The sequence below is a fragment of the Condylura cristata genome, unplaced genomic scaffold, assembly GCF_000260355.1.
Source record: "Condylura cristata isolate star-nosed mole 26May11 unplaced genomic scaffold, ConCri1.0 scaffold00017, whole genome shotgun sequence".
In the NCBI taxonomy this organism is placed as follows: domain Eukaryota; kingdom Metazoa; phylum Chordata; class Mammalia; order Eulipotyphla; family Talpidae; genus Condylura; species Condylura cristata.
The window spans coordinates 21268624-21296086 of NW_004567118.1; the positions used below are offsets into that span (position 1 = coordinate 21268624).

General features: G+C 46.1%; 2 protein-coding genes across 3 annotated transcripts; one reads left to right on the forward strand and one right to left on the reverse strand.

The window, feature by feature from the left end:
* Nucleotides 1-11479: 11479 nt before the first annotated feature.
* On the forward strand, nt 11480-21484 carry MED9 (mediator complex subunit 9). Its single transcript, XM_004684522.2, has 2 exons — nt 11480-11766; nt 20668-21484. The coding sequence occupies exons 1-2, from the start codon at nt 11540-11542 to the stop codon at nt 20882-20884; spliced, it is 444 nt and encodes a 147-aa protein (XP_004684579.1). The 5' UTR covers nt 11480-11539; the 3' UTR covers nt 20885-21484.
* A 68-nt stretch (nt 21485-21552) lies between these two features.
* RASD1 (RAS, dexamethasone-induced 1) lies at nt 21553-25804 on the reverse strand. Of its 2 annotated transcripts, none has more exons than XM_004684523.2 (2): nt 25330-25804; nt 21553-25075 (listed from the first exon to the last, which is right to left on the reverse strand). In XM_004684523.2, exons 1-2 carry the CDS (start codon nt 25613-25615, stop codon nt 24519-24521), a joined length of 843 nt encoding a protein of 280 aa, XP_004684580.1. In that variant the 5' UTR covers nt 25616-25804; the 3' UTR covers nt 21553-24518. The 2 variants fall into 2 exon arrangements, with proteins under 2 accessions (XP_004684580.1, XP_004684581.1); XM_004684524.2 differs by having other exon boundaries at nt 24925-25001.
* Nucleotides 25805-27463: the final 1659 nt, after the last annotated feature.

The following is a 27463-nucleotide window of genomic DNA, read 5'->3' on the forward strand; positions in this document are numbered from 1 at the left end:
TAGCCTCACCGCTGACTGTAGCAATGACCTCCTTGCCTCTGAAGGGTAAGGGCTGCCGGGTCATCCTCACTGGTACCAGGGAGCCCCATTTCATGGTAGCACCTCACACTGTCAGCCAGCTACAGAGAACAGCTGCCACTGAGCCCTCAAGGTGCTGTGCAGCTTTTGCATTAATGAAGAGGACCAGATAAAGCATGTTCTCTATTACACCTGCCACCCTGAGCTCTCAAGGCTGAGTGGAGGCAGAGCCGGTGTCTGCTTTATAAGCTGTAAGTCATCACCAAGGGCATCTTGTAGGATATGAGCACCAGCACCAAGGGGCTTCCTCAAAACATGGATCCTGAGTCTCAGGAAAGAGGCTAAGGGACGTTCCCTTAAGCTACCGACTCTCTTCAGCTTCACTTGCTATTTCTACCCCTCCCTGGCTCAATGCCCTCAGCACCCCTCCCCACCTTCAGTGACTATGTCCCCAAACTTCTTCTGGTCTGGTGGCTGGGATGTGATGGGCAGGTAACCTTGCTTTTATGGGCCTAACAGACAGCCCAGACTGCATTAGGATATCCCAGAGGGCATAGACGCCACATCCTTGGTGCATGTCACTGAAGCAGTGGGCAGTGGGCATCTGGGTACGGCCAGGGCCCGAGGGGCGTGAGCAGCTGCTTCTAGTTCTGGCCGGTGGTGTAGAGCCTTAGCATTGAGCACTTAAGAGAAGCTGAGAGATTTTTGGTTACGTCTGCTGATTTTTAAATGTTGTTTTTTTTCTTAATTATGGGAGCTAAATAGAGTGTGTCTCTGGCTTAGCATAACAGCTCCATGACAGCAGGAGTTTCGTGGCCTTTCCTGCCCTGCACCAGCAACTAGTGACACACGGGGACTGTTAGTCAGATTCCTATTAAATAGATAGGCCAGTTAGCACTCTTTGCTAGCGTTGCAGTTACTTTTCTCCAGAACTCTCCACGGCCCATACTAAAATCTCTCTCTCTGACTTTATTTTCACATGTCAGAACTTAAGAGCTTTATCTGCTAACCCTGGTAACTGACTTTTTGGTACCCTGTTTAGGAATTCCAGTAACTTGTGTTTTTAATTCCAGACAAAAATAACCCTGGCCTTGTATGTAGTTTCTAATTTTCCCTTTCTTGTGTATGACTGTGTATTTAGATTATAAACTCACTCAGCTGTGTTTACACTCCTGCTTAGTACCATAGAGAGGTGTGATGAATGCCCTTCCAAGTCCTTGCCCAGCTGTCAGGCACTGGCCGAGCCTACACAGGCAGGCTTGCGTTTTGTAGCTCGCAAACTTGGGCTTCATGGAGGTGCCCAGGGCAGTGAAGTAAACACACAGGGAGCTGCAGCAGGACAGAGGGAGGAGGCGCCTCTCTGTCCAGAGACTTTCTAAGGTAGTAATACTACATTGCTTGCGTCGTTGGGCCTTTGATGAAGCAATGCTAGCGGGTGTGAAATCAAGGACAGCTGTTCAATACTCAGTGGAGATACCAGTTGTCAGACTGCCAAAGGGTGTTGCCTTCTTACACCTGCGCCCTCCCTAGTCCCCCACTCCTCTGCCCTCCACACCCCCAACCCCATGGGTCTCCCAACCCCCGCCAACCAGCACGGACAACCTGCCCCCAGGCTTGAAACCCACAAGGTCTCTGACAGAGACGTGTGCAGGACACAGTGTACATATGGGTGTGATACAGAGATGTTGATTTTTTGAGATCTAATATCTTTGGCCTTTGGCAGAAAGAGATGATTGGGAACTATTAAGGGATTGCAACTGAGATGGAAAAATGCACAAAAATATGCAAAAATAAACTATTAAAAAAATAAACTCCAGAGAAAGTGAAAATGGCTTCATTTCAATAAAAATGGTCACCACCAGCACTAAAGACTTCTGAAATTCTGTGAGCTTCTCAGGTGAATGGTCTTCCAAACAGTCATGGTTATTATTGTCCTTTTGTAGAAAATGGCTGTTTTTTTTCCCCTTTGGTTTAGTTTTTTTTTTTAATGCATCCTTTTATCGAAAACCTTGTAGTAAATATATATTAGCTTACATGGGAAGTCATTCATAGAAAGTTGTTAGGAGGAGAGATTAGGCAGAATACAAAAAGATAATTCCAAGGTTATTTTTAAAACAACACATAAACATTAAGATGCTGGCAACGATAGATAACAAAATATTAAGTGTGAATATCTCCAGGTATTCAAGGAAAGTTTTTATTTTCTTTTAATTGTTTTCCAAAAATTCCTCCATTGCATATATATTTCCTTAATACATTTTGAAGTTATAATTTTTTGTAAGCAAAAACAAATATTGAAGGAAATCAGCATTAAGGGTGCAGTTGAGGCTAGTAGCCGAATAACCTCCTTTGGAGGAGCTGAGCAGAGAAAAAGGAGAAGAGAGAAGAAGAGAAGGAAGCTGGATGGAGAGCCAGAAAGAGATCTGAGGAAGCCACATGGAGCAGCAAGTATGTGAGGAAGAAACCGTGCTTGTTTCCTGATCCTGGACTGGTTAAGGCAGATGTGGGTGAGATACCTGTAGGAGGTGACTATGGCAGTGTTTATATTGATTTTGATTTTGCTCTTTTCCTCCCAGATTTGTCTGACCATTTCTGACCCTTTTCCATGGGTCTCGGCCAGAAGGTGCTTTAGTCTTGTGGCAGGCTTGCAGGCCTTGCTTTGGGCCAATACCTTTTGGGTTGACTTTTGCCCACGAGGGGATGGGTAACTTCAGGTGTTTGATTTAGAAGTTATATTCTTTGTGTTCCGTATTGTATATTCACTGTATTAAAATCCCTTTTCATTAAAGTTTTATATATGTTTTGTCTTCTTGTGGCAGATGGCAGAACCCACTTAGAGCAGGCAGGATTTTGGGGCTTCAGGGGTGTCCCTCTCCCCCTGTTCTGGAACAGATTTGGGGTGCCCTATAACAGCCTCATGGTCTTAATACAGCTAGCATCTCCAATCATATCCACAACACCAAGAAAGGAGGAGAAAATTGCTGTACCAATCTGTTTAGTTACCACTTTTCCATAGGAGAATGAAAGTTTCTATGGAAGCACTATTCAAAGATTCCTGCTGATAAACCACTGGGCAGAACTGGGTCACATGGTCACCTCCAGCCACCACTGAATTAGTCATATAGATGACTAATTCAGCTCCACCACATTTCATCCTGTGGGCTGGCATGGAGGCTGGATAGATTATGGATAGGCAATGGGTGGTATTTCACCTCTCTCTCAATTTTTGGTTAAGGTTTTCACCGTTGCACTATAATTACTTCAATCTCTCCCACCTGCTCAAACCCTACTCTGCTCCTAACACACCCTCTCCGGGAGCAGGACCTATGTCTCATCCATCAACACCACACTTTGCAGGTGCCTGGGGAATGGTAGCTGGGTGCACAAAGGCTGGACCCCACCACTGGCTGGGCAAGGTACCAAATGCCGTTTCAGATAAATGACAAGTTTTTTAAATGGAAGGAATCCTTCTGTAACGTGTCCAGCCAAGGTCTGGGAACAGAAGGCATGGCATCTTGAAGGATGTTTTCCCCTCTCAGGTTTTACTAGTTTTTCTTAGATTTCTTCAAGATCAGGAAGTAATTTGCTTCAGGTATTTGTTTTCTCATTTGCACTTGATTTGCTTTTTAGAAGTTTAGCTGGGTGGGAGACAGCTGAACCAGTTTGGATTCAGCTTTAGCTGTTTGGGAGATTTTATTTTGTCCTTCATGTGCTGGGAGCTTCTCAAATAGAAATGTGCCAGGGCCCTTATTTGTTTCTGTTGCATCCTGCCATCTGGTTTGGCTCCCCTTGTCCTTAGACAAGCGCCTACACCGGCTCCTTTCCTATCTTTCCACTAGGGCTGTGTCAGGAGGAAGAGGCAGCTGTACTGCCTCTTCTGTACCAGCAGAACCCACATCCCTCAGACCCAGCTCTTGTCGTCTGTGTGTGAGATAAACGGATGGAAGCTAAACAAATATCTCCACTGGGGAAACTAATTCTCAGCTAATGCCAGAGAAGCCTGTCAATCACTGATGTCGTGCTTTGTTTTCCCTGCAGAATTAACAGCTTCCTGAGACAAATGCAACCCCTTAGAGCCCCCAAATCCTCCTAGGACCAATACACAGCTTCGCCTAGGAGGGGCTTTAGTCAATAGGGGTTCCTAGCCGCTCCTGCATCCCTGGAGCTGTGTCACACTGATGATGACGTAGTGAGCCAGGTTGCGTGAGAGAGCCAGCAGTAACCAGAGGCAGTGAATGCAGGGGGAGATACAAAGAGGCCATTTCTGCTCGTGGTGATTTCTGATTTTCTTTTCTGGCACTGCTGGTGAATTTGCAGACATCTGAGAGGTGTAAACCAGACAGAAGGGGAGCAGGAAGCTGCAGAAATGGGCAGGAGTCACACACCTTCACTCCTTTATTCCTGCCACACCCAGCTGCAGGCACTAGCGTAGCCCCGGGCATGTTTTCTCCCATTCCTGGATGCGCTGGGATTTGACACTGAAATGCCCAAGTACAAGGTGGTTGAATGACACATCCAACGTCGAAGAACTGGCATGGGGCTGGTGTGGGTTCAAGCGCCCCCTCAGGTCTGTCCCTTAGGGGTGACCGTCCAGGAGGTAGTCCCAACGCCGGAGCACCACCATGGGGGCCGGGCTGCCTACTGTCAGTGACCACCGGCTCCAGCCCACCGGCTCCATCCTCCTCTCGCTGTAAGTTCACTTTCCACCTTTATTTCCCCTACTGATTCACACTACAAGAAAACCTAGCTTTTGCCCAGGAAACCATCTTGGCTCCAGCACACGGTCCCAGGACTGACCAGAAGGTTCCTGCCTCCAAAGGGCACTTAAATGCTAACGTTTTTCCTAAGTTTGACTGCCAAGTCGTTTTCAAAAGATGCCCATGAACTTCACATGCAGGAAGCTCTCCTGTTCGCTGGATTGGGGTGGTTCTTCCCACACTTTCTTCTCTTCCTGTGATTGCAGCAATCCCTAGCCAGGCAGTCCCCTTGCCAATGGTCACCAAGGTCACCTGAAAAATTAAGACTTACCCAAGCCAGCACCTTGTCAGAAGCGCGGCACCCTCGCGTCCACACCACACATTTAAGCCCTTTTCATAAGGCCAGGCTGGAACTTTTCCAAAGCAGGAAGGGCAATAACAAGATGCAGTAACAAGTAAGTAAGCTAGATACCCCATTATCACTGGAAGTAGCCTGTTCTCTTTGGTTTCTGATTTCTTTTTATTTCTTATTTTAAAAATTTATTTATTTATGCATACAGAACTGGGGTACAGGCCAGAAGTGCAAGGGCGGTGAGAGGATTCACCAGAGACAGAGTAGGGAGCAGAACAGGTGACTGACGAAGTACACTGCTGAGGGGAGTAGCAGGTGGGTCAGGAGAGGTCTGCCGCGCCATGTAGGTCTGGGGCTGGGGATCGAACTAGTGCTGAAGCAGCTGTGGCTAGCTTCATAGTGCTGCGCTTAAACTCGTTCTACCAGGGAGGGCGCCTGATTTCTTTCCAGTTTAAGTGTCACACTTAGCCCTGTTTCCATGCCTCCATCGTTCCATCTACTGGTTGCACAATCTAAAGACACTCATTCTGCTTTCCCGTCCCTGCTTCCTTGTGTACCAAAGTGTTATCAGGAGACGGACACACAGTTCTCCAATGCTGAAATGACAAGTCCATTCCACTGTTGTTTGGCTGGGGAGCTCCCTTCCCCCTGCCTATCCAAGCTCAACACGGTCCTCGGCACAAAGCTCGTGCCCAAAACACTGTGTGTGCACAGGCCAGGGGATTTCCTGATAGTTCTTAGCATCACACAGTTTGTTTGAGCCAAAGAATTGCTAGGCAATGTTCATAGCATGCAGAATGACATTTCTATTATTTATTTTTTGTAAGACTTAAAAACATATTTTTATTGAGTAATATTTGTTTACATCCTTGTTTCCATAATGTTAATGTAGGCTCCACCTGTCAGGCCAGAACTACTTTTAAGATATGTTGAGGATCCAGGGCAATGAGAGCTGCCCTCAGTGCTTGTTGCCTTTTCCTGCTTGGAACATGGTGGCTTCTACAGTGTGGGATGGTCTGAGTGTCTGTGGTTACAGGCTAGCTCCTTCATTCCACAGGGTCTGCAAGCCTGGCACCAGCTGAGCCTGGCGCTGAGACACTCAGGGCCATGCTTCCCTGGCACCCACAGCTCCAGTTACATACTGATTTTTCAAAACAATTTTACAACTGGAATTCACTGTCAAGAGTCAAATGATTTGCAGTAAGTCTAACAAGGAAAACAAAGCAACTTCTAGAAAGGTGGCGGGGAAGAATGAAGAGTGAGGAAGCTAAAAAAACTCCTCATAAGAAAGGTGTTTTTGGCCCTCCCTGGTGGCGCAGCGGGTTAAAGCACAGCACTGAGAAGCTAAAGCCACTTCCGCATGAGTTCGATTCCCGCCTGTCCCGGAGGTGATCCAGATGGCGCAGCAGACCTCTCCTGACCCGCCCGCTGCTCCCCTCAGCAGTGTACTTCGTAGATCTGCCTGTTCTGCTCCCCACTCTGTCTCTGGTGAAGCCTCTTGCCACCTCTGAGCCTCTGGCCTGTACCCCAGTTCTGTATGCACAAATAAATAAATCTTTAACAAAAAAAAAAAAGGTATTTTTTTTCTGAAGGATGAACAGAGGGAGTTAAGAGTTAAGACTGACTTTTTAAACAGACCAAAAAAAAAAAAAAAAAAAACAACCTTGGATAACCAATCATTTGAAAATAGGAGATCAGAAAGAATATGGTATCAAAACAACAGTGAAGCATTTTAGACAAAAACTAGTTCCTGGAATATATTGTCTGGAAGAAACGTAGATGAATATGTATGGCAAACATGCCCCCGCCCCCTTCCCCAAGAGTGCGTCTGAGAAAGGAAATCACTAACGTAAATGAGTTGAGGATTGGGCATAATGGCGTACCCTAGAGCAAAGAAGAGGATGGTTGAAAGGAACAGCACCAACAACAAATCAAGACCAGTTGAAAAGAAAGGTGAGCCACAGGGGAGACAGGAGAAAAGACTTTGTCCGGGGTTTAGGCAGTGATTTTAGACTTGCGTGAGCTGATTCCTGGTATATGTTTGACTTGAATAATGATTACTGCCCCCCCTTTTAATTCACAAAAATCAAAGTATCATGTAGCTTTTTCAGCCAGACAGAGCCTCTAGGTAATGAAAAAGGATGAATCATATATAAGAATATGACTTTGATGAAAAAGTCCCTGATCATTCAATGACATGATCAGCTTAACAATACCCACGGTGTTTGTAGGACAGAGCAGCCACTATTTTTGGATTTCACGTAGCAGAAATGTATCACACACTTATTCATAGGTGGTTGTGATGTAGGTCCATTTAGAGCATCTGAAAGTTTAATGCTTGGCTGCAGCCTGGTTTTAGTATTTGTTCTTGTAGTAAAGGTTTGATGCATAAGGAATAATTATGAGGATTATTTCTCATTTTTTAGAAATTTAAAAACAATAACTGTAGTAACTAAAACTTAAAGCGTGCTTGTATGTGCCAGACACAACTTCAAGTCCTTTACTTACATTAATTTTTACAGCCCTTACAGCAGCCCCATTAGATAGATACTGCTGTGATTTCATTTTTCATAGGAGGAAACAGATTCAAGAAGGTTAAATGACTTGTTCAAGGTCACACATACAGAAAGTAGCAGAGCCCAGATTCTAAAGGAACCACCTCCCATGTCTCCACCCCTAGATTTCAGTTTCTTATGTTTTTTCTATCTGCTTCATGTCTCTTATAATATACAAAAGAAATACTACACAGAAAATTCCAGTGTTTAATATACTTTATCTTACCCAATATAACAAAACTATTTCAGCATATAATCCTACAAATTGTAAGATAATTTATAGTTTGTCACACTGTCTTTGAAATCAAGTCTGTATTTTAGTATTGAGGCACATCTCAAGTCAGAGTTATACTCCCATTCCCTACACCATGAATTTGAGCTATTTCTTTTAGTTCCTTAAAAAAATACTTTTACATATATATCTTGTACTATTTATTTTTCAGGCTTCAAACATTCAAATAAGTACAATAGTAATACATTCTATTTCCTGTGTATAACTTGCTTTTTCCCTCTGTGATTGTGATTGTGGTTGTGAGCTGTGTCTGTGTTGACGTACATTGCTCTCTTGGGTTGCAACATTCAGTCTGTAACTGCTGCCACATTTGGCTACTGAGAACTTGAAATGTGGCTCTTTGATTTGAGATGTGCTGCAAGGGTAAAATACAGATTTGCTTTCAAAGACGTTATGAAAACCAACAGAATATTGATATTTTGTAGTAGTATATGCTGAAATATTTTTTGCTATATTGGATTAAATAAACTATATTTAAATTAATTTTGCCTATTTCTTTTCTATCTCTTAATATAACCACTAAAAAATTGGCAGCTACATATGTGGCTTGCATTTGTGGCTCATGTTATATATCTATGAGAGAGCTGTGATCTAGCTTGTTTTACTGTCTGGGTTTGACTAACTGAAGCACTAAAACTGAGTTATAAGAACCACTATTTACTGGTGACAGATACTTTTCTAAGTGACCTATATGTAATGACCCACACAGTCCTTCTGGGAGATTGCAAGGCTGCACAAGGTGAGGTCCATCATCCAACGGCTAGCAACCATCACACAACTTCAAGGAGAGGACGCTGGGATGAAGTCAGGCAGGCGGCTCAGGGGCAGCCTGGCGATGTAACCCCAACTTCACCAGACAAGCCCTATGAGAAGCAGCAGCCAAATAACTTGGTGATGTCTCTAGCAATATAGAGTCCTGACATATTAACAGAGCATCTATGTCCTTTGACTCTCGATGGAGCAGTTATGAACAAACACAGTTGTGGCAATTTTAGGCTTTTTTTTTCCAACTTTAGCTTTTAATGAAACCAAAACAGGCAGTATTTTTCTGTCATCCATTTGCAATGTTACAAAGTCAGCTTATTATTTGCCATTAATTTCATTTATTTTTAAGACAAATTGTCAATGCACCCTACCTTGTTCGTGCTTCCTACATTTTCAACTTGAAGTGCTTTTTTTTTTTCTTTTAACAGACACATACTCATTAGTCTGCAAACAATAATATCAGGGCTTGTAATTAAGTCATAAAATACACTGGGAGGGAAAAGATGATATACCCAGTTAGATACTGATGAAAATTGGATTTTCAAATTCTGACTTAAAAAAGAACTTTAACATTTGGAATCATAAAGTTACAGAACTGGAGGGAATCAAGGTCTCCTATGTATTGATTAAGATCAGAAACTGTGTGACCCTGGGGGCAGTATTTAACTCTGTAATCCTCAGTATCCTCTCCTATAAGAGGTACAGCAATTCCTTGAAAAATACTCAATTTTAACATTGATGAGTACATTGACCAATCCCAGCCAGGGCCGTTGTTTATATGCCCTCCTTATAAGCACCGCTTTCTCTGGATCCTCTGGTCTCCTCCCACTGATTCTCCTCCTTCTGGGTCACTGGTGTGTCTCGGTTGTCCCAGTGTGAGTGAGTGTGGAGACGTGTGAGTGTGCAGTGAGGAGGAAAGGTGTCCCTCCCAGTGTTGGTGCCGGCCTTGTGTTCACTAGTGTCCAGGAACTGAAACAAGAAGGTTGGAAAATGAATAAATACAACTTAATGAGTAGTATTAGAAGTGTTTGGGGTCTTAATTTAGAAATTTGGTGGTGTTAAGGGACCAGAAAATTAACTCTTAGGAAATTAATTCTTGTTTATATCAAGTAGTTATGAACAAATTTGTTTCATTATTTTCATTTCACTTAAAGTTGCAGTTTACAAGAACTATCTAGCTCTTCTCTGAAGATCCACTGGTTAGGAGTCACAGCTCTCACAAGAAACTATCTGTGACTTTAAGTGAGGACTCTAACTTCTAGAGTTCATTTGTTGACTAAACAGTAATTGTGACTAGATTTCTTGTACCCATTTTTATTCCACAGTAGTTGGAATAACTATTATTACTATTAAATCATCAGTATTAGCTCCAGATGACTCCACCAGTATATAGGCTCTTCAAGTGCTATCCTGAAAGGCCACTGTCCTCCAGAACTCCTGAACTCTTCACTTAGCAGGCTCCTGGTTAGCAGGAAGAAAACCCTGCAGCCTTCTCTCTCTTTGCTCTCCCTCTAGGGTACTCTGGACAGCTCTTGTTAAAGAAAGGTGAACTGATGGTCATTACTAAAGAGTCTCTCTGACATACTCTCCAACATCACGTTTCACTACGGTCTTGTAGTCCTGGGATCTGATATCATACTCACCTCCTAATGCATCTGCACATATCAGCATTCCTGCTTTCCTTGTGATTGGTCACTATTCTTATGACATATTATTCATCTTGCTACCTGAATAAAGACTTCCTTGCCTCTCTTTAAGGCTCATGGTAGATGGTGCTCATGGTAGAAGAGCATAGGGCTTTCCTAGCTCATGTCTTTTTTCACTCACTGTTGAAGCTTAGGATGTTCACCACGGCTCAGGAACTTATTATACAGCCCCATATCTTATTTGTTTTGAGGAACATAACCACAAACTCACCAGATATCTTCTCTTTGGTCTAAGACCCTAGTGGAGTCCTAATAAAACAGAGATCTTTGAAAGTCAGCTAAGTCTCAGGTTCTGCCATGAATATCCTGAATTACGGGATATTTTAGAGGTGCAGAAAGTAGAACCGAGGGGCTTAAAAGATCTGGTTGACAGTTCCACAGTTTGTTACCACTCAGTTTGCTTTAGGATGCATTTATCCTGGTCACTAATCCCTCCTGCCTTGTTAAATTAGGACAGCCTCCTCACATTTAGTGTAGCATCAGAAAGATGCATATTAAATATTGGGTTATGCACTCCATATCCAGCCATGCAGGAATTTGAGGAACCCAATTCCTTTGCCGTTGTGCCTTTAGAGCTAGCAAAGGTTCTCCACACCACTGGCTCAGTCAGGGTTTGGGCTTTTCCTCCAGGATTCCCCGTGATGTAGGAGCTAGAGAGCTTTCATCTCTCTGGGTTTTCCACGCCTGGAGGCCTCAGTCCTTGCATACAACAGGTAGTCGGTAAGTGCTGTATACTCTTTCCCGTAATTCAAGTTGGTTCTCCTGGGGGCCTTCTCCAAAAGCTGGGCTATACTGAGCCTTATTATCTCAAGCTTTATTTATCTTCTTTATTAACTGCTTTTGAACACTCTTCGTCACGTGAGTAGGCAAAAGACGTTATTTCTGAAGTAAATCTCCCATTTCTGACCATTTAATAATTTAGCTCTCATGACTCACAAGCAACCCTTAACCCCGCCAACAACGCGTTGCCTAGTAACAGTCTCTCACCCGTCCAGTCCTTAGGCCCCGCCTTGAGTCCTAGTGCGCATGCTCACAGCCTTCCTTTTCCGTGTCTCCCCCGCGGGCGCGCGTTGGTGACGTCAGGGTGCGCGACACTTTCGGCGGGCGAGCTTTCGGGTCTCTTTTCCAGACTGACTGGTGGAGTACCGAGTGCCATGGCCACCGCCGGGGTGGCCGCGGGTCGGCAGGCCGAGGATGCATTACCGCCGCCGACCGAGCCTCCGCTGCCCGAGACGAAGCCGCTGCAGCCTCCGCAGCCACCGCCTCCGATCGCCGCATCTCACCCACAGCAGTCGCCCGCTCCTAGGCCGCAGTCACCCGCTGTCGTAAAGGAGGAGGAGAACTATTCCTTTTTACCTTTAGTTCACAACATCATCAAATGGTAAGGGCCCAGGAGAGGATCAGTCACGACATTCCCCTTTCTCGTCACACGGTTTCAGAACTGCGAAAGGCTTAGGTGCTTTGGGTACGCCCCCACTTTATAGATAGGGAAACAGTCCCAGAAAAGGAAGAGACCTTAATCAAGACGCACCAAGTCGTTCCATGAGCTCTACAAAGACTTTGAGCCCCGAGAATATACCAGATCTTATAAGGGTTGGGGATAATCTTAAAAAAAATGAAGCCAGTCTAGAGACTAAATGCTGTCAAGACTCAAGTTTGCATCCCTGTGATCTAAGTGTGCTAAGCCTCTATGAGCCCTAGTATTCTTTTCCATTTTTCAACACATTCAGCAGATGATCCATATCTTGTGTAGAAAGTTCTGTGGGACCAGCTTTTCTATCAGAAGGAAAAAAACAACGGGAATAACCCATAATTTACAATACTTGGAGAGATGAAAAGAAAGATGAAGGGAAAAAAGACACAGAAGTTACCCTGTAGAGCTTTGTTGTAACTTAGTATCAGAGAAGGTGATTGTATGCTTTTGACCAGTCTTAGGCTATTTCAGACTCACCCTGTTAAGGAATCCCAGACATATGCACAAATAAATGTCTTCCTCATCCCCGTATTTGCCTAAATCATTTTTACTGTTGTATTTTCAGCCACAAGATACTAGGTGTCAATCCCTAGGCTTTTTCAATTACTAAAAGCCTAAAACAAAATTACTGCAGTAATATTCAGGTGAATGAAAATATATTCTTTTACAGAAATGGGATTGCTGCTCACAAAATGAAAGTATTGTTAGTGGGACTAGGCTGACTTGATGTGGAGTAATTTGATGCTTCCACCACTTTCAAACAACTACGAAGTCTCTGTTCTCACATTAAACCTTGACCTCATTTAGTGTGAACTTACTATTTATAGGGTAAGGCAGACCCCGTTCTGTTTTCATTCACTTGTGATCAGCCAGTAGCACTTCTTAGCACCAGTGAGACTGAAAGCACAAGTGTAGACTCTGCAGTCCTAGGGCAGCATAAGATTATAAACGGGCATCCAGATTTACCCAAATATACTGGCTCTAATAAAAGTATAGAAAATGAAAGCGAACATATTCTCAGAGATAGTTCTTGGAGATTGCAGCCCTGCATTCTGATAGAGTAGTTGGATTGCTGGTAGAGCTGGCCTTAAATTTAGATGGGGAGGGAGGGTACTCTCAAGAATTTGGGCTCTGAAGTCAGTGAATAGTCTTGGCTCCAAGCCTCTTGTTGATGCTAGCCTTGAGTATTAGTAAATATGTACGCTTTCTAGACCTCAGTATTATCACTAATACATGAGTAACAGTAATGGACCTTAAAGATTGGGTTCATATTACAGCTTTATAATATACTGATTGAACGACCCTGGTCATATACCTTAGTTTTCCTGAGCATCTTTTTTCTTATGAAATGGAACTAGTGACATTTAAATCACTGGATTATTGACTAAGAGAAGCTTACTGTGAAAGATAGTAGGTTGAGCATTCAAAAATCACAGTGAAGATCTTTTCTAAAATCATAAAACCAAAAAAAATCACAGAAGAGGAAGTAACTGTCACTAGGTGATAGCCAAGAGCTAATCCACCTTCCAGCCCCCAGAAACAGCTCTTTGATCATGACTTCCTCCAAATCTCAGGAATTGACAGTACCAAGGGCCTCTGGAAATAGGGGCTGAAGGAGAACTAAGAACAGAGGGATTTTTTAAAAATCTATTTCAGAAGCAGATCCCATGGTCCTCTCCCACAATTTCAAGCAGACAGGTACCTCTCCTTTCATTTTATCAGACTATTAAATAATTACTCTTTCCTAAGACTTAGTCATAGAAAAGAATGAGCCAGAGTGTATCATGACTGGGCAACACCAGGCACATTACAGGATTTAGAAGAGGTGAACCATACTGAAAGTAGAGATAAAGAGAAAATTTTAAAAATGAATTTAAGATTACCCCTTCTCCCCATCCCATCTTCTTGCATCTGACTTTTGTACTGGCAACAAAGGGTTACAAGTACCTTCTCTGGCCTGTTTGACCATAGCTATATTCAGAGAGTACCCATAGATACTTCTCCCAGTTCCTTCCCTTGTTCTAAGCTGTGTAATATTCCATTTTGTGGATATGCTATCACCTGTTTAAACAGTTCCCAGCTCAAGGCCACTTTCACTGTTTCTGGCATTTGACTATTGCAGTCAGTTCTACAGTGAACCTCTTAGTAAGTGCCATTTTGCAACTCTTGAGAATAAATTTCTAGCAATGGCATATATAAATTTAAAGTTTTGATCTGTTAGCAAATTCTGAAGGTACATAAATTTGTGCTACTACCAACAGTGTATTTGTGACTTTTTTCCAAACTCCTGCCTTCACCCATCACTTTTCACTTGAGCAAACTGGATAGATCAGAAATGATACATTATTTCAACTTGCGTCTTTGAAAAAATTTCTTTGTGTTTATTTGAATTTCTGATGTGACAATTTGGTGGTGGTTGTGTTACTTGCTTATATTTTCATTGTCTTTCTTCCCTGACTAGAATGTGAACTCTTCAAGGACAGGTATTTTATTGTAATTGCCACATTGTGTCCAGAGCTTAACACAATGTCTGACACAGAGAAAGTGTCCAAGATTGTTTTTCTCCCCATCTACCATCGGTCTACCCTTTCCCCCACTAAACTCAGAAAATTTACTTTGTTTATTAGTGTCTGCTAATTTTTATAAGTATCTTGCTTTGTTGTATCATCTGCTATGTAAACATCTATGGTGACTTGTGGCTTTTATTATGCCAGGTAAAGCATGTTTGTTTTATTTGAATTTTTTCCTATAAAGTATTCCCCCTTTTCTATCAGGTTTTTCTTCTTTTTTTTTTTTTAAAGATTATTTATTCATACAAACTGGGCTACAGGCCAGAGGTACAGGGGCTGTGAGAGGATTCACCAGAGACAGAGTGGGGAGCAGAACAGGAGACTGACGAAGTACACTGCTGAGCAGGTCAGCAGGGGTCTGCTGTGCCAAGTGGGTCACCCCTGGGGCAGGGATCGAACTCATGCTGAAGTGGCTTTAGCATTGTAGTGCTGTGCTTTAACCCGCTGCGCCACCAGGCAGGGCCCAGGTTATTCTTTTTCTGAGCCCTTTGTACAGTAAATAAAGTAGACCTTTGTCAAGTAGATTGGTAAGTATTTCCCCCAAATTTTTGCTTTTTTTTTTTTTTACTTTGTTCTTGTTGTTTGTTTGGATTTTGTTTTGTTGTCAGAAGCGTTTCATTTCATGTAAGCGTATTTATTAAGCTTTTTATTCATGACATGAGTTTTCTTTAAAAAGCCCTTTCCACTCCAAATAAAATAATAGCTATTAATCCCTTGTTCCTGTGACTTTTATGGTTTCATTTTTACTTTTAATTCTTTGATGCTTCTGGAACTTATTTTGATGAAGAGAGTTGGGGGAGGCAACTTCTTCCCCATTTAGTCTTCCCACTGCTGTTACTGAACATTCATTGTTTTCCCTGCTTGAGTTGCTGCCCTTATCATACACTGAGTCGCCATATGCTTTCTCATCTACTCTGGATTTTCTGTTCTCTCCAGTACGTAACTGTTTTAGTTCTTAGATCTTTACAGTACATTTGCATATTTTTAAGGCTCACCTTTGCTCCCTTTCCCTTGGTTTTATTTACCCTTAGCATCTTCACCTTCGCTAGCACGTTTCCTAGCAGCCCATTCTGACGCGTGATGCTTTAGTTCATAGAACATTTAGCCTTAAATCTGCCCCCTTAATTCCCTTTCATTGTTCAGGTCTTCTGGCCTCATTTTGGGATCTTATAATCATTCCCTGTGCTTCCCACATTGAGCCCAAACTTTTAGGCCTCTGCTCAGAAATCTCTGCAGACCACGCTCAGATGCCTGCCTGGACTGCACATCACAGATCCGGGGCAAGTCACCCTGATTCCAGGGTCCCTCACTGTGCGCCCCAGTGCTCTGCAGGATGCCTGCTGCCCTTCTCTCCTGGGAGCTGAAGTGCTGCTGAGGCCCCTCCTCGCTCAGAGAGCTCCTAGCTCCTGCCGTCCTCCTGCCGGGGGTGCTCCCTGCTGGTGTCAGAAAGCCGCACAGAGTCCTTACCACTTTCACCCTTCCCAGTGCCTTTCTGTTGAATGAATGATTAAAAATTACACATTTATGTTTTTTTTAAGAATTATAAAAGGAAAAAGAAAAATTAGTTTTTTACACCTAAAAGATACATCATAAAACTCAACTCCTTGAGAAGTACATATATAATAAAGGAGGGATGAAATGAAACCTGTTGGACCAAGAAAAGTTATACATTTTTTTTTTCCCTCCAAACTTGCTGAATATAATCTTCGTCTGGAGCTAAGCATTCCAGTCTAGAAATTCTAAATAGCTTTGTCAATGTCTTGTCTGATGGTTTTGGCCCGCTTAGTAAAAGTATTCTGTCAAATGATACTTGAACATTTTTTAATTAAATTTTTGGGTTGTTGAATAGGTAGCAGAGAATCATCTTTGATTCTGCAGCTGGAGCTCAAGCGATGAGCACACGACATTGTCATGCTGGGCCCATGTCACTTAAAACAAGTCTTGCTGAGACAGGTCAGCAAGACCTCAGAGCTCTGGCAAAACCACTCGCATGATATAACTGGGTGTTACCGACCTGCTTCTTCCCACACAAGTGCCTGTTTTAATCTGCCTGGTCTTCCACACCAGCTGAGGTCTCTCTTGGGCAGTGCAGGAAGAGGTCCCGATAGCAGCAAAAAGTTTGGGAGGTGGATGCATCCCTCCATGAGATTAACTGCCTTTGTTTCTTTGCAGCCCTCTCTGCTGTTCACTTTCCTCCCCTCGACCACATCCTAGTGAAGAGGATGTGTGTCCAGGTAGGGGGCATCTGTAGACTATTTGGAAGAATTCTTGCTTACAAACCTGTTCACTCCTCTGCCACTTCATCTCTGTTCACTTGGTGTAACTTACTGGTCACCTGCTGGGACACAGGCCGGAAGAGGCAGGCCCAGGGTGGGCAGACTGGGACATTGAGCCTGGAAAGGTCAGAGGCTGCTTCCGGGTGGCCTGCCGGCCCCCTTCACAGTGTGAACTTGCTTGGCAGGTGTTATCTGGAAGTGTCAAGAACCATCAAAGGTCTTTGGGCTCAGACTTCAATTTTGGTACTGTAGGTAGGCAGTGGGGTTTAGGAGGAGACCCAGGTGAACAGGCAATTGGCAACAGTGGGAGGAAGCCTGATGAATTGAGGGAGGTAGGAGGTGGAGCTGGCAGAACGGGCAGCTGGGTGAACATTGGGCCACATGCCAGCACATGTGTGGGGGTGCCCTTCACCAGAGATGGCATGTGCTGTGGAGGCAGTGAATCTTCGGGACTTTTGCAAATCTTCCCAGACTCCAGGGGGAAAATACTTGGTAACTAGTGGAGAGGGAGCTGAGATTCAGGAAGGTGGGCTGGGCTAGGTAGGAGTTCTTGTAGATGAAGAAGTGGGAGCAAATGAACACATTCTGGGTTATTTTATAGAACAGTGGTTTTTTGGAGGTTTTTTGTTTTGTTTTTTTAACAAAACTTCTTTTAGCAGCTGAACCTTTTGTTCCTCCTCCCTAAAAAGAATATTTTCCACTTGTAACCCTGTGAGCAGATAAAAGCAAAAGCATGAGGTTCAAAGCCTTTCCATAGGTGCTTCTTCCTATAGGTACTGGAAGAACTAAAGTAGATATGCAAGTGGAGATAAGTAAGTAATAGCTGACGTCCAGATATAACCTATTTGGAGGACATTTTGGTAATCTGCTGAAAGTTTAATGTATATAACCTTTAACCCAGAAATACCACTTCTGGGAAATTACCTTGTCACAATACTTGTACCATCATGTACAGCTACAAGTACAGAATGTTCATGGCCATTGTGAGTGCAACTTACAAAGTGCAGATACCCAGATACAGCCATCAAAGGCTAGCTTGTCACAGTATGTGGTTTGACATGGCAAGAGCTTCTAGGGGCACCAATAAGTGAAAAAAAGCAAGAATTGGCACCATGTGTGCAGTATGCTCAGGTTGTTGTCTAAACAGGTAACCAGTAGGTGTGTGTTACTGTTTATCTTGAAGCCACACTAAACACCGTCCACCCCATGTTAGTAGAGGGTATCTCTGAGGCGTGGGACCCGAGGGACTTTCCTTTTCTAGGTCTTGGGTGTCAGTCATTTTAAGTTCTTTCCCTTAAGCACTTACTGCTATCATAGGAAAGAAATACAGCTCACTATTTTAGACATGTGGCAGCCAGACAGGTGATCGGAGGAGGCGGGGCCCAACCAGACAGTGAGGTGAGGGTCAGAGAGGGAGAGAAAATTTGAGGAGGAAAAATGGGAAGCCAGGTGCCACCAAGATGTAAAAGAAGTGACTCAGGTTTGGATGCAGGTAGGCTTCAGTGAGCTGGTGGGTTCCTTCTAAATTAACAGTGGACACAGTTTTGCTCTGTATGTCATCTGTTTGCAGATCCTAAAAGCATCACTACTTCAATTAAGCTGTGTGTACTAGCTTGATAATGAGTCCTTCTTATGCTAAACTGGGGTGTTTTGGGGAGTCTGGTGACACAAATGCAGAAGGTCTGTGTGGCAGCCAAGCTGAGCATTACCTGGGATGTGCCCACTTCCAAGGCCAGCAGGACACGGCCTGGCAATCAGGCAGAGCAGAAGTATTTTTATCCATCTTTAAAACTGCGGTAAATAGGACCAAAGTGCCTGCACCTTAATCTTTTTGTACCGTTTTCATGCTTCTAGACCTGGTCTATTCTCTGTCTCTTTTTTCCTTCTAAAGTTGGGTTGATGACTGACATTGAGCACAAAGGCAGGCCCATTTGGAGCCTTCTGCTTGAGTTCACTAATATTCAGGCCTGTCTCTTTTCTTTTGGATTGAATATTTCACAGTCATCTTGGCCTAGCAGGTTCCCACTTGCTTACAGCCACTGAATTGAGTTTTCCTCACCCCAGGAGTCCCATGTTGTTTACCTCCACCAACTAGGGCAGGCTGAGAAGCCGGCGGCGGAGTGGGCCTCGCTATGGGCTGCATGACCCCCTTTCAGCTCTGCTACCCTCCAGCAGGCTTTTCATATGGCTCCTCCTTTAATAGAAGACTGTCTCCATGATCAAAAGCTCACCAGGCAGAGTGGGTAACCCTTGAGAATTGGGGCTTTTCAGAAATGAGCATCTTAAACATGGCCCACTTCTTATTTCCAGAATTTAAATCTTCTTTCAGGTCAGGTTATGTTTGCTTCCAGAACTGAATTATCATAACTTCTTTTCATATTTTTATTTTATATAATTTTGCCTAAATGAGTCCTTTCAGACTTTTGGGGTGTGAATCAGTTTTCTTAAAAATGTATTTTAATTTTAACTTTAAAGCTTCTTTGGACTTAAATTTGTAACAATGTGTTAACATATATGCCATCAAGTATAATGATTTCAAAAGCCCAATGATTTCTGTCCAGAATTGTTCTCATCTGAGATTTAAAAAACTAAAATAAGAGATGTTCCCTATTTGCTTTCTTACAAGTATTTTGCAGTTCTCATGGATACCAGTTAACTCCTAGGAACTAGAATAAAGTAAAACATCAACTATATATCCAAATTGAGGGCATCAAATGACAATAAGAAATACTTGGCTCACTGTTTATTCCCCAGAATAAATGGTTGCTCTTCCGTAGCTTTTCGTTGGCCTTGGTGATTTGACATGAGCAGTCCCTGGAAGCCATCTCCTTTGCCAGGCCTGGGCCATAACCAGTGAAGTGCAGGGAAGAATGGATCTTCTGTCTGTGTGATCGAGAAATGATGGATTATAAACATGAATTTTCACCAACTGGGTTGAAATTTCCCACCAAGGATGAATGCTTATTTAAAAAAAAATCATCAACAGTTTTCCCCTCTTAAGCCTCAATGGCTGACTTTTAGAGCAACTTGATAGTGAACTTTTAGGTTTTTGGTCTCAGTTGCTTGTTTCCAAAAGCTCATCCACACACAGGCACTTAGAAATGTACAGCAGCAACTGTCAGGCTGTTGGTTTGGTGTTAGGTAAAATTTCCTATTCGAATTTGCTTTAAATTTAGCAGTGGAAGGGGACCATGGATCTCTAGGCAGCTAATAACAGCTGTGAAAGGAAGTGAATGTGCCTGCCTTGAAAATGAATCTGGCATGAAGACAAAGAGCTTACAGGAGTGTGGTAGGTGAGAGCTCTTACCTGCCGAAAAATTTCCAAGAGCTTGTAACTAATATAAAATTTATGAATAGGTCTGTGGAAATTAGTTTTTGTGTTAACAGCTCAAGCATTAAAAGTCAGCTAAAATTAGCTCTTGCTAGCTGGTGAGGTCTTGTGTTTGACCTGGCAGTGGCTCAAATGAGAAGAAATGTAGTATTTCAGCAAATTCAGCTTGGCATTTGCCACCTGATCTTGGTAATGGTGTATTCATTCATTTAACAAACACTTATAAACTTACTTGCAAAGCATTCATTCTTTCAGTAAATGTTCACTAAGTGCCCCAAGTGTCCTGGGGGCTGGGCTGGGGACTGGGGATACAGCTGTGAACAAAGCAGCTAGGCCTGCCCTCTGAGATCATGGAGTTTAAGCATCTATTTTTGCAAGCTTCCTCTGGGAGGGGCTGCACAGGCCCTACCAGACTCGGGCGCTTTTACTGAGCGCTTGCCACATGCCTATCCATGTAAGAAAGAACAGGTCCCTGTCCTCTGGGGACACACTGGAAGAGAACAGCTGAAAAACAAAGTGTTCTAAAAGATAATGTAGGAAGACAGCAAGTTCTGTAAGAGGTAGAGAAAGCAAGCCAGGCGTCTCCTGGATCTAGACTGCAATGCTAATGCCTGCCCTCTGCCCCCTGCAGCATGGACAAGGACAGCCCAGACATCCACCAGGACCTGAACGCCCTCAAAACTAAGTTCCAGGAGATGCGCAAAGTCATCAGCGCCATGCCCGGCATCCACTTGAGTCCTGAGCAGCAGCAGCAGCAGCTGCACAGCCTCCGAGAGCAAGTCAGGACCAAGAATGAACTTCTGCAGAAATACAAGAGCCTCTGCATGTTTGAGCTCCCCAAGGAGTAGAGTGAGACTGGCTTCCAGGAATGCCTGAGAAAGAAGCAGAAGAGCACATGGCCTTATTCTCTCCCCACCACACCCTGAGTGTGGCTCTCTGAACTCCCAGCTCTAAAGTTGTAGTTGAGTGGGGTGAGGCTTTTGGACTGCTTCCTTAGCTGAACTTGGCATTGACTGCAAGGAGCCAGCATTGGAACTTGGCATGCTTCATTGGTGCTTCCTTGTATGTATCCATATGTCTAGATGCATAATAACTTGAGTGCCTGCTGGTGGAAGTGAGAATGTTCCTGAAGGCTGGGGAGGGGGGAGCACTCTACCCCTACCTCTGGGGAGGGGGCCATCTGCTGTGTATTCATGCTCTGCTGACAGTTCTGAAGAGCACAGTAGGAAAGGAGGCGGCTCCCCCTTTGCTTCCTGTCTGCTCTCTCCTCCCTCCCCCTGGATATGATCAGTGTGTACCAGGTACATATTGTTCCTGTTAACAGCAGTGTCATGAAACATTTGCATAGAATCTACTGGATAAATTAGGCCTGCATTCATATGGCGTGGATTTAAAATGGTAAAAGAAAAAAAGCCCTTGAGAGAATAAACATGGTATTGATAACTACAGGGCGGTGTGGGCCCCCTTCTCCCCCTCCACAGCTTAATTCCTTTTATGTTTGAGCCAGTAAATGTAACTGTCTATGGGGGTGTCAGCTTGAAGCCCTGCCAGGGAGGGGGGGCGGCCTGTCTTCAGGTTCTCTGCCACCTACGTGTATTGTTACTTTTAGCTCTTGCTCCTTGTCTCCTGGACAAGGAGCTCCTTTCAGGCATCTCGTTTAGACATTTAATGCCAGAGAGTGACCAAACGAAGACCTCATAATGCTCCCCCCCCCTCCCCGGGGCCGAGGGTCAGCTCAGACAGGTTTCCAAGTAAGCAAACCTTGCTGCTTCTGACATTTCAGATGGTTACCCTGGTTTTCAAAATAATCCCTGCTCTGCCCTTCTCACCAGATCCCCCGTGAACATTTACTGCCTCTGCAGCAAAGAGGCTCCTGGTGTGCCTTTTCCAGAGAAGGGCAGCTCTAGGTGACAGTGTGACCATCCCTTGGCCAGGTGCGATAGGTGAGTCAGTTCTGTAGCGGTAGGGTGAGCTAACCTTGGACATTATATAGCCAAATTCTGTTTATATGTGCTTATAAACACCCCCCTTTCTTCCAGGCGGGGTGTTATATTTATATGCGCTGCCTCTTGACTGTCAGGTTGAGGGAAAAGCAGCCCTCCACCTTGCCTCTTAAAGACGAGGTGAGAAGTAACGGAATATTGTTGAGATCTAGAAATGGGCACATAACCTGGACTCACCAGTTCAAGGGCTTAACAGATGCCTGCCAACTGACCTCGTTGGCAGGCATATTGGTTGAGGGTGTTTTTGACTGGGGTTCTGTTCCTGTCTGCTTGCAGCCACCTGTCAGAAGAAGGTTGGAGCCCAGGGACATGTGAAGGGGGATATCCAGTGTCAGTGGCTTTGGCAGAGAAGACTGAATTTTAATAGATAGTTACCTATTATTTAGGTGGGACTATTATTTAGCTAGGTTGTTTATTTTCTTGAAATTTTAAGAGTAGTGTGTGCACCAGTTTTAAGGCTCTGAGAGAATACCTAGGAATACAAGGCCATGGGGGTCTTTATGCAGTGCTGAAACAGTGGTGCAGGGGTTCACAGGGCAGAGAGAGGGACCCCTTTTCTATAGTCCAGTGTCTGTGACACTTTTTGAGTGTAATTAAAAGAACTAAGCTCTGTTCTTGGAACATCTTGGTTTTTTAACTAAGCAATTCATTATAAGATGTCTCTGGGGATAGCTGAGAGGAAAATGTTCACTTTGCTTGAAAACAGAACAGTGAGAACCTGGGCTCTGCACCTTCCTCCCTCCCAGTGCGCATGTGCGCTTTCAGCAAAGCCAGTGTGAAAACAGTAACTCTTCAGATTTGGGGAGTGGCGTCAGCCCCCTAGGTGCAGTTGGCCTGGTGGATCATCTGTCTGTTTGGCCCCCTGGGCCAGTTATTGCAGTGGTGCGCGGAGTCCTGGTGGGAACCACCCTAGTAGAACAGCGTTGAAATCCTTCCCCTGGGACAAGTTTGAGTGCCTCTTACAGGGCTGGGCATCCTCTTGAAGCCACCAATTATTTGGATTACTGGGTGGCAGGCACTTGTGCTAAAAGGTTTTCAAATATCACACGTCCTCACAGCATCCCCACGTTCTTAGTATTTCATGGGTGAAGAACTTGAGTTGCTACGGGTGACTTGAGTCACTTGTCCTGAACTAGCACTGAAACGAGTGGCAGACACCCAGGTCTCAAGTTGTGTAGGGGTGCCCTCAACTACTCAGAGGGGACAGTAAGGCAGAGAAGAGCCCTGGACTCCACAGGGACAGTGGCCACCAGGGCTGGAGGGGTACAGGAGGCAGGTGATCTCCACTGTCTGCAGAGGCCACACTGCAACTCTAGAAAGGGGGAGAAGGGGTTGGCGGAATCCTGGGCCAGCTCATCACTGCATCAGTCTCTTGACCACATTTCCTTATTAGTGAAAGTAGAGTGACCTCTCAGACCAACTTGAGAGGTGCAGACCTGGTGACCTTTTGTCGGTTGCCCTGAGCCTGCTCTGCCGCGTAGTGACGAAAGAGTTGGGGCACACTTCAGGGCCTCTGGCCGAGAGGAAGGAAACTAAGCCGGTCGATGACTGTAAAGATGCCCAGAGTCTTGATTTTGCCCTTCTTCAAGAACCTTTCCCTAAAAAGAAGGGCCCTAGCCCAGCCATTGGGAGTCTTTTCTCTCAGGAGGGCTGAAGAAGCTGTTTTCAGAATGCAAAGATTATCTTCTAGTTCTGGCAAAGGTGAGTTCTAATTCCACAGAAGTAGAAACCCCACACCCTCCCTTCTCACCCTTTCCCCTCCAGCCTTTTCTAAAAGCAAAGGAAACATAGGTTTTCGTTTTTAATAATTTTATTTTATATAAAAAGAACAATACGTTTCAAGACACACACAATATAAACACCTGGGTAAGTTTGTTCATGTCTGCGATGACACCAGAACTACTATTAAAGTGCAAGTTTTATGTTTGTTTTTCTTTGTGCAATTTACACACACATGTAAACAAGTCACTTGAATATGATTTGACCCACCTAACCCCCTTAGTTTCCAGAGGGCAGAGGCTTTCGCAGCTGTCATGGCAACCCGAATCACAGACAAGATAATGCCCTGTTTTGTCCTTCCAGCAGGACTGAGGTCTCCTGAAGGCTAACAGTGACCGATTAACTTCCACCACCACCCCGCCGGCCCCCATTCTTAGGTCTTTGTGAACGCGCTAAATTAACCCAGTTGGGGGACAAAGGCCCCTAAATTGTGGGGGTGCCTGGGGCCAATGGGGAATCAGAGGTGGGCTGAGTCCCAATCTTGGCCAGTCCGCCTTCCTTCCAACGCAGATGACTGTCCCTTCCCAGTACCTCCCCAGTGGCCGCCCCGGGCCCCGGGGAAGGGAGACACCCGCTCCCGGAGGGAGCGAGAGCGCCGCGGCCCGGGGCTCAGGCGCCTGGCCCGGGACTTCAGATTCGACTTTCAAACACAAAGGTCCTCCTTAGGCTCGGTCTTCGGTGCGAAGGGCCGAGGGGGCTCCTAGCTGATGACGCAGCGCTCCTTGTCTTTGGCCTGGCTGCCGCCGCTGGCCTTCTCGCGGATGTACATGAGGTCGCTGTGGACGCTGGGCCTCCGCGCAAACGGCGCCACGATGCCGAAGGCGTCGCCCGCGTCGCCGCCGCCGCCGCTGCCGGCCCGCAGCAGCTTCTTGTTCCTCAGCGCCTTCTTGTGCAGCACGTCACAGTACTGCACCGATACCTTGCGGTGCAGGTCAGGGCTCATCTCGCTGGGCAGCTTGGCCATCGCGAAGAGCGCGCGGAACATCTGGTCTAGGCTGCTGTTCTTCTTGGCGGAGATCTCGAAGTAGGCGCAGCGCTGGGGGTCGTCACCCACCAGCTGCTCGATCTCACGCTGCTCCACCTCTCGGTAGAAGTCCCGGTCACCCTTATTGCCGCAGATGACCAGGGGAACGTCCACGTTCTCCTTGGTTTTGTTCTTGAGGCACGACTTGGTGTCGAGGATCTGCTGTTTGAGCTTCTGAACTTCCTCGAAAGAGTCTCGGTTGTCCAGGCTGAACACCAGGATGAAAACGTCTCCTACGGGCACAGAGGGGGAAAGAAGCAAGTGAGAAGGGCTGCCCGAAGGGACATCTTAAGTTGGGCTGACCTGGGGGCCTCCGGCGCGGGGCGCGGCGACCTTTCCACGCGCAAAGCGGTGCGCGGCGGCGGGACAGGCAGCAGCCCCCTCGGCCCCGGCCCTTCCCAGCGCCCCGGAACAGGGGTTCGCCGCACCTCCTGCTGGCACAGCTTCCCCCCACCGACCGCTGCCCCGTCTGGGGCCCCAGGCTCACCAGTGAGGATGGAGAGGCGCCGCATGGCCGGGAAAGGGTGGTTGCCAGACGTGTCGAGGATGTCCAGCTGGTAGACCTCGCCGCGGATGGAGTAGAACTTGCGGTGGAAGTCTTCGATGGTGGGCGTGTAGGCGTCCTCGAAGCGGCCGGTGAGGAAGCGCGACACGATGGCGGTCTTGCCCACCTTGGACGAGCCGAGAATGACCATCCGGTAGCAGTTCTTGGCGGGGATACTCAGCTCCGAGTCGCTCGGGCACATCTTCTTGATCATCGCAGCCAGTTTCATTGGGCGGAGGGGCCGCGGCGGCGGGGACGGGCCGAGAGAAGCGCAGAGGGTGGCCGGGGCGCGGGGCTGAGCGGCCGAGCGGCTCTGCTCTGACTCTGCGACTGGGACCTGGGCTCCGGCTGCGGCTCGGGCTGGGGCTTGGCGCGGGCGCGGGATCCGCCTCAAGCTCGGCTCAGGCTCTTGGACAAAGTCGCTCGCTCTGGCTCTGGGCGCCCAGCGGCGGCCCTTATATGCTGCCCGCGTGGCCGCCCCGCCCCGCGCCCTCCCAGTCGGTGCGTCACGCCCCCGGTGGGCCCCCACCTCTCGCCCCTGCACCCCCTCCCCTTCGCCTCCCGCGACCTAGCCGGGCTGCAGCTAGAAGCGGGAAGAAAACCAAGTCCCGGGGCGGCTGGCGCTGCGGGAGCGCGAGCCCCGAGCTTTTCGGCTCCTGGGCCTCAGCGGCGTCTGGCTGTGCCGCCGATCCTCTGCGACTTGGGGCAAAGACTCCCACCCGCCACGCAGAACGCACGTCCTCTTATTTCCTTGGGCCTCAGTTTCCCCAGAGAATAACAATAGGAATCCCGTAACAGCGGCAGCGTACCGGCAGGCGCCTCCCAGGTGCTAGACGCCGTGTCTCGCCTTTGCCTACCTCATCGGATGCTGCACTCACTCAGAGCAGGTCCCCCAGCTCCAGCCCCAGCCCCCTTTTCTCCTGCGCGCTTCCCCGACAGTGGCATTAGCGCCCGAGTCGGCGCCGCGCGCTCCGGCCGTCAGAGGGCAGCAGAGGGCCTGGCCCGCGGCGCAGCGGGGCGCAGCCTGGGCGCTCAGGATTGGGGTGCTGGTTGGAGTACAGGACTCGCACCTTGGGGTCCCGAGCTGGAATCTGGCAAGACTCGAACCCACCCGGCCCCTTGACACAGCTCTAAGCTTCTCCTTTCGCCCCACCAGAGAGGCTCAGGTTTGCAAAGCAGGACTTCTCAGCCAGGGGCTGTGCACCGGCTTCTAGCCTGAGACACTCCGCTTTGGCCAAGCCTGGACCAGCATTTCGTGTCCACAGGGCCCCTGGGACCCACCTTGCCACCATTTTATAGGGCTGACAGTGTAGCTCCTGCCCTCTCCCACCCAGCCTTGGGTTCTTCTGGAAAATGGGGGTTCTGGTTTGTGATTGTGAATGAGAAAGTGCAATGGGTTTAGGGGACAGGACCTGGAGGTAACAACCACAGTAAATGACCCATGAAGCTGCAGAGCTGGGGGCGGGGGCTGCAGCAGCAAACCAGGAGCAGGTTGATCAGTAACCAGGAGTGGCCGGGGCTGCTGCAATGCCAGAGCGCATTTCAGGCTGGAGCGCATGAAAAAGCCATTGCACCTCAAGGCCAGTCCTTGCTGTGGACTGTCTGTGCGCCTTACTTTGGCTGTGTCTAATTTGGGAGAAACTAGAAAGCCATTAAAAACTCCCCTCAGGGGGTTACAATTGGGATGGAAAAAAATGTACAAAATTTTTAAACTATTATATATATATATATGTATATATATATATATATATATATTTTTAGGACACATGTAGAATGCTTGAAAACTCAAAGGACTTTTCTCAGAGGGAACATTATGGAGTGAACATAAGAACAGAAATTAATCAGGCATCTTGAACTGTGAAAGAAGACAGTGCAGAGATGTCAAATATGATTATCTGATGCCTCTCAGTAGGATGAAGCTGCGCGCGGGGAGGAGAACAGGAACATCCATGTTCGCCTCTCCGGAAAACCATTAAGCAATCAATAAGAAAATAACAAAAATCTGTCTTCCAGCCCAGATTTCCTCTTTATGTAAAAGAAGAGTCAATAAATGCTTAAAATACTTCTAGACTGTATG

Bases quoted from the DNA above. Each gene is read 5' to 3' on its own strand.
- MED9 (XM_004684522.2), top strand. From the start codon at position 11,540: ATGGCCACCGCCGGGGTGGCCGCGGGTCGGCAGGCCGAGGATGCATTA. The intron at 11,767-20,667 runs GTAAGGGCCCAG...TGCCCCCTGCAG, and splicing joins GTTCACAACATCATCAAATG to CATGGACAAGGACAGCCCAG.
- RASD1 (XM_004684523.2), bottom strand. From the start codon at position 25,615: ATGAAACTGGCTGCGATGATCAAGAAGATGTGCCCGAGCGACTCGGAG. The intron at 25,076-25,329 runs GTGAGCCTGGGG...CTGTGCCCGTAG, and splicing joins GCGCCTCTCCATCCTCACTG to GAGACGTTTTCATCCTGGTG.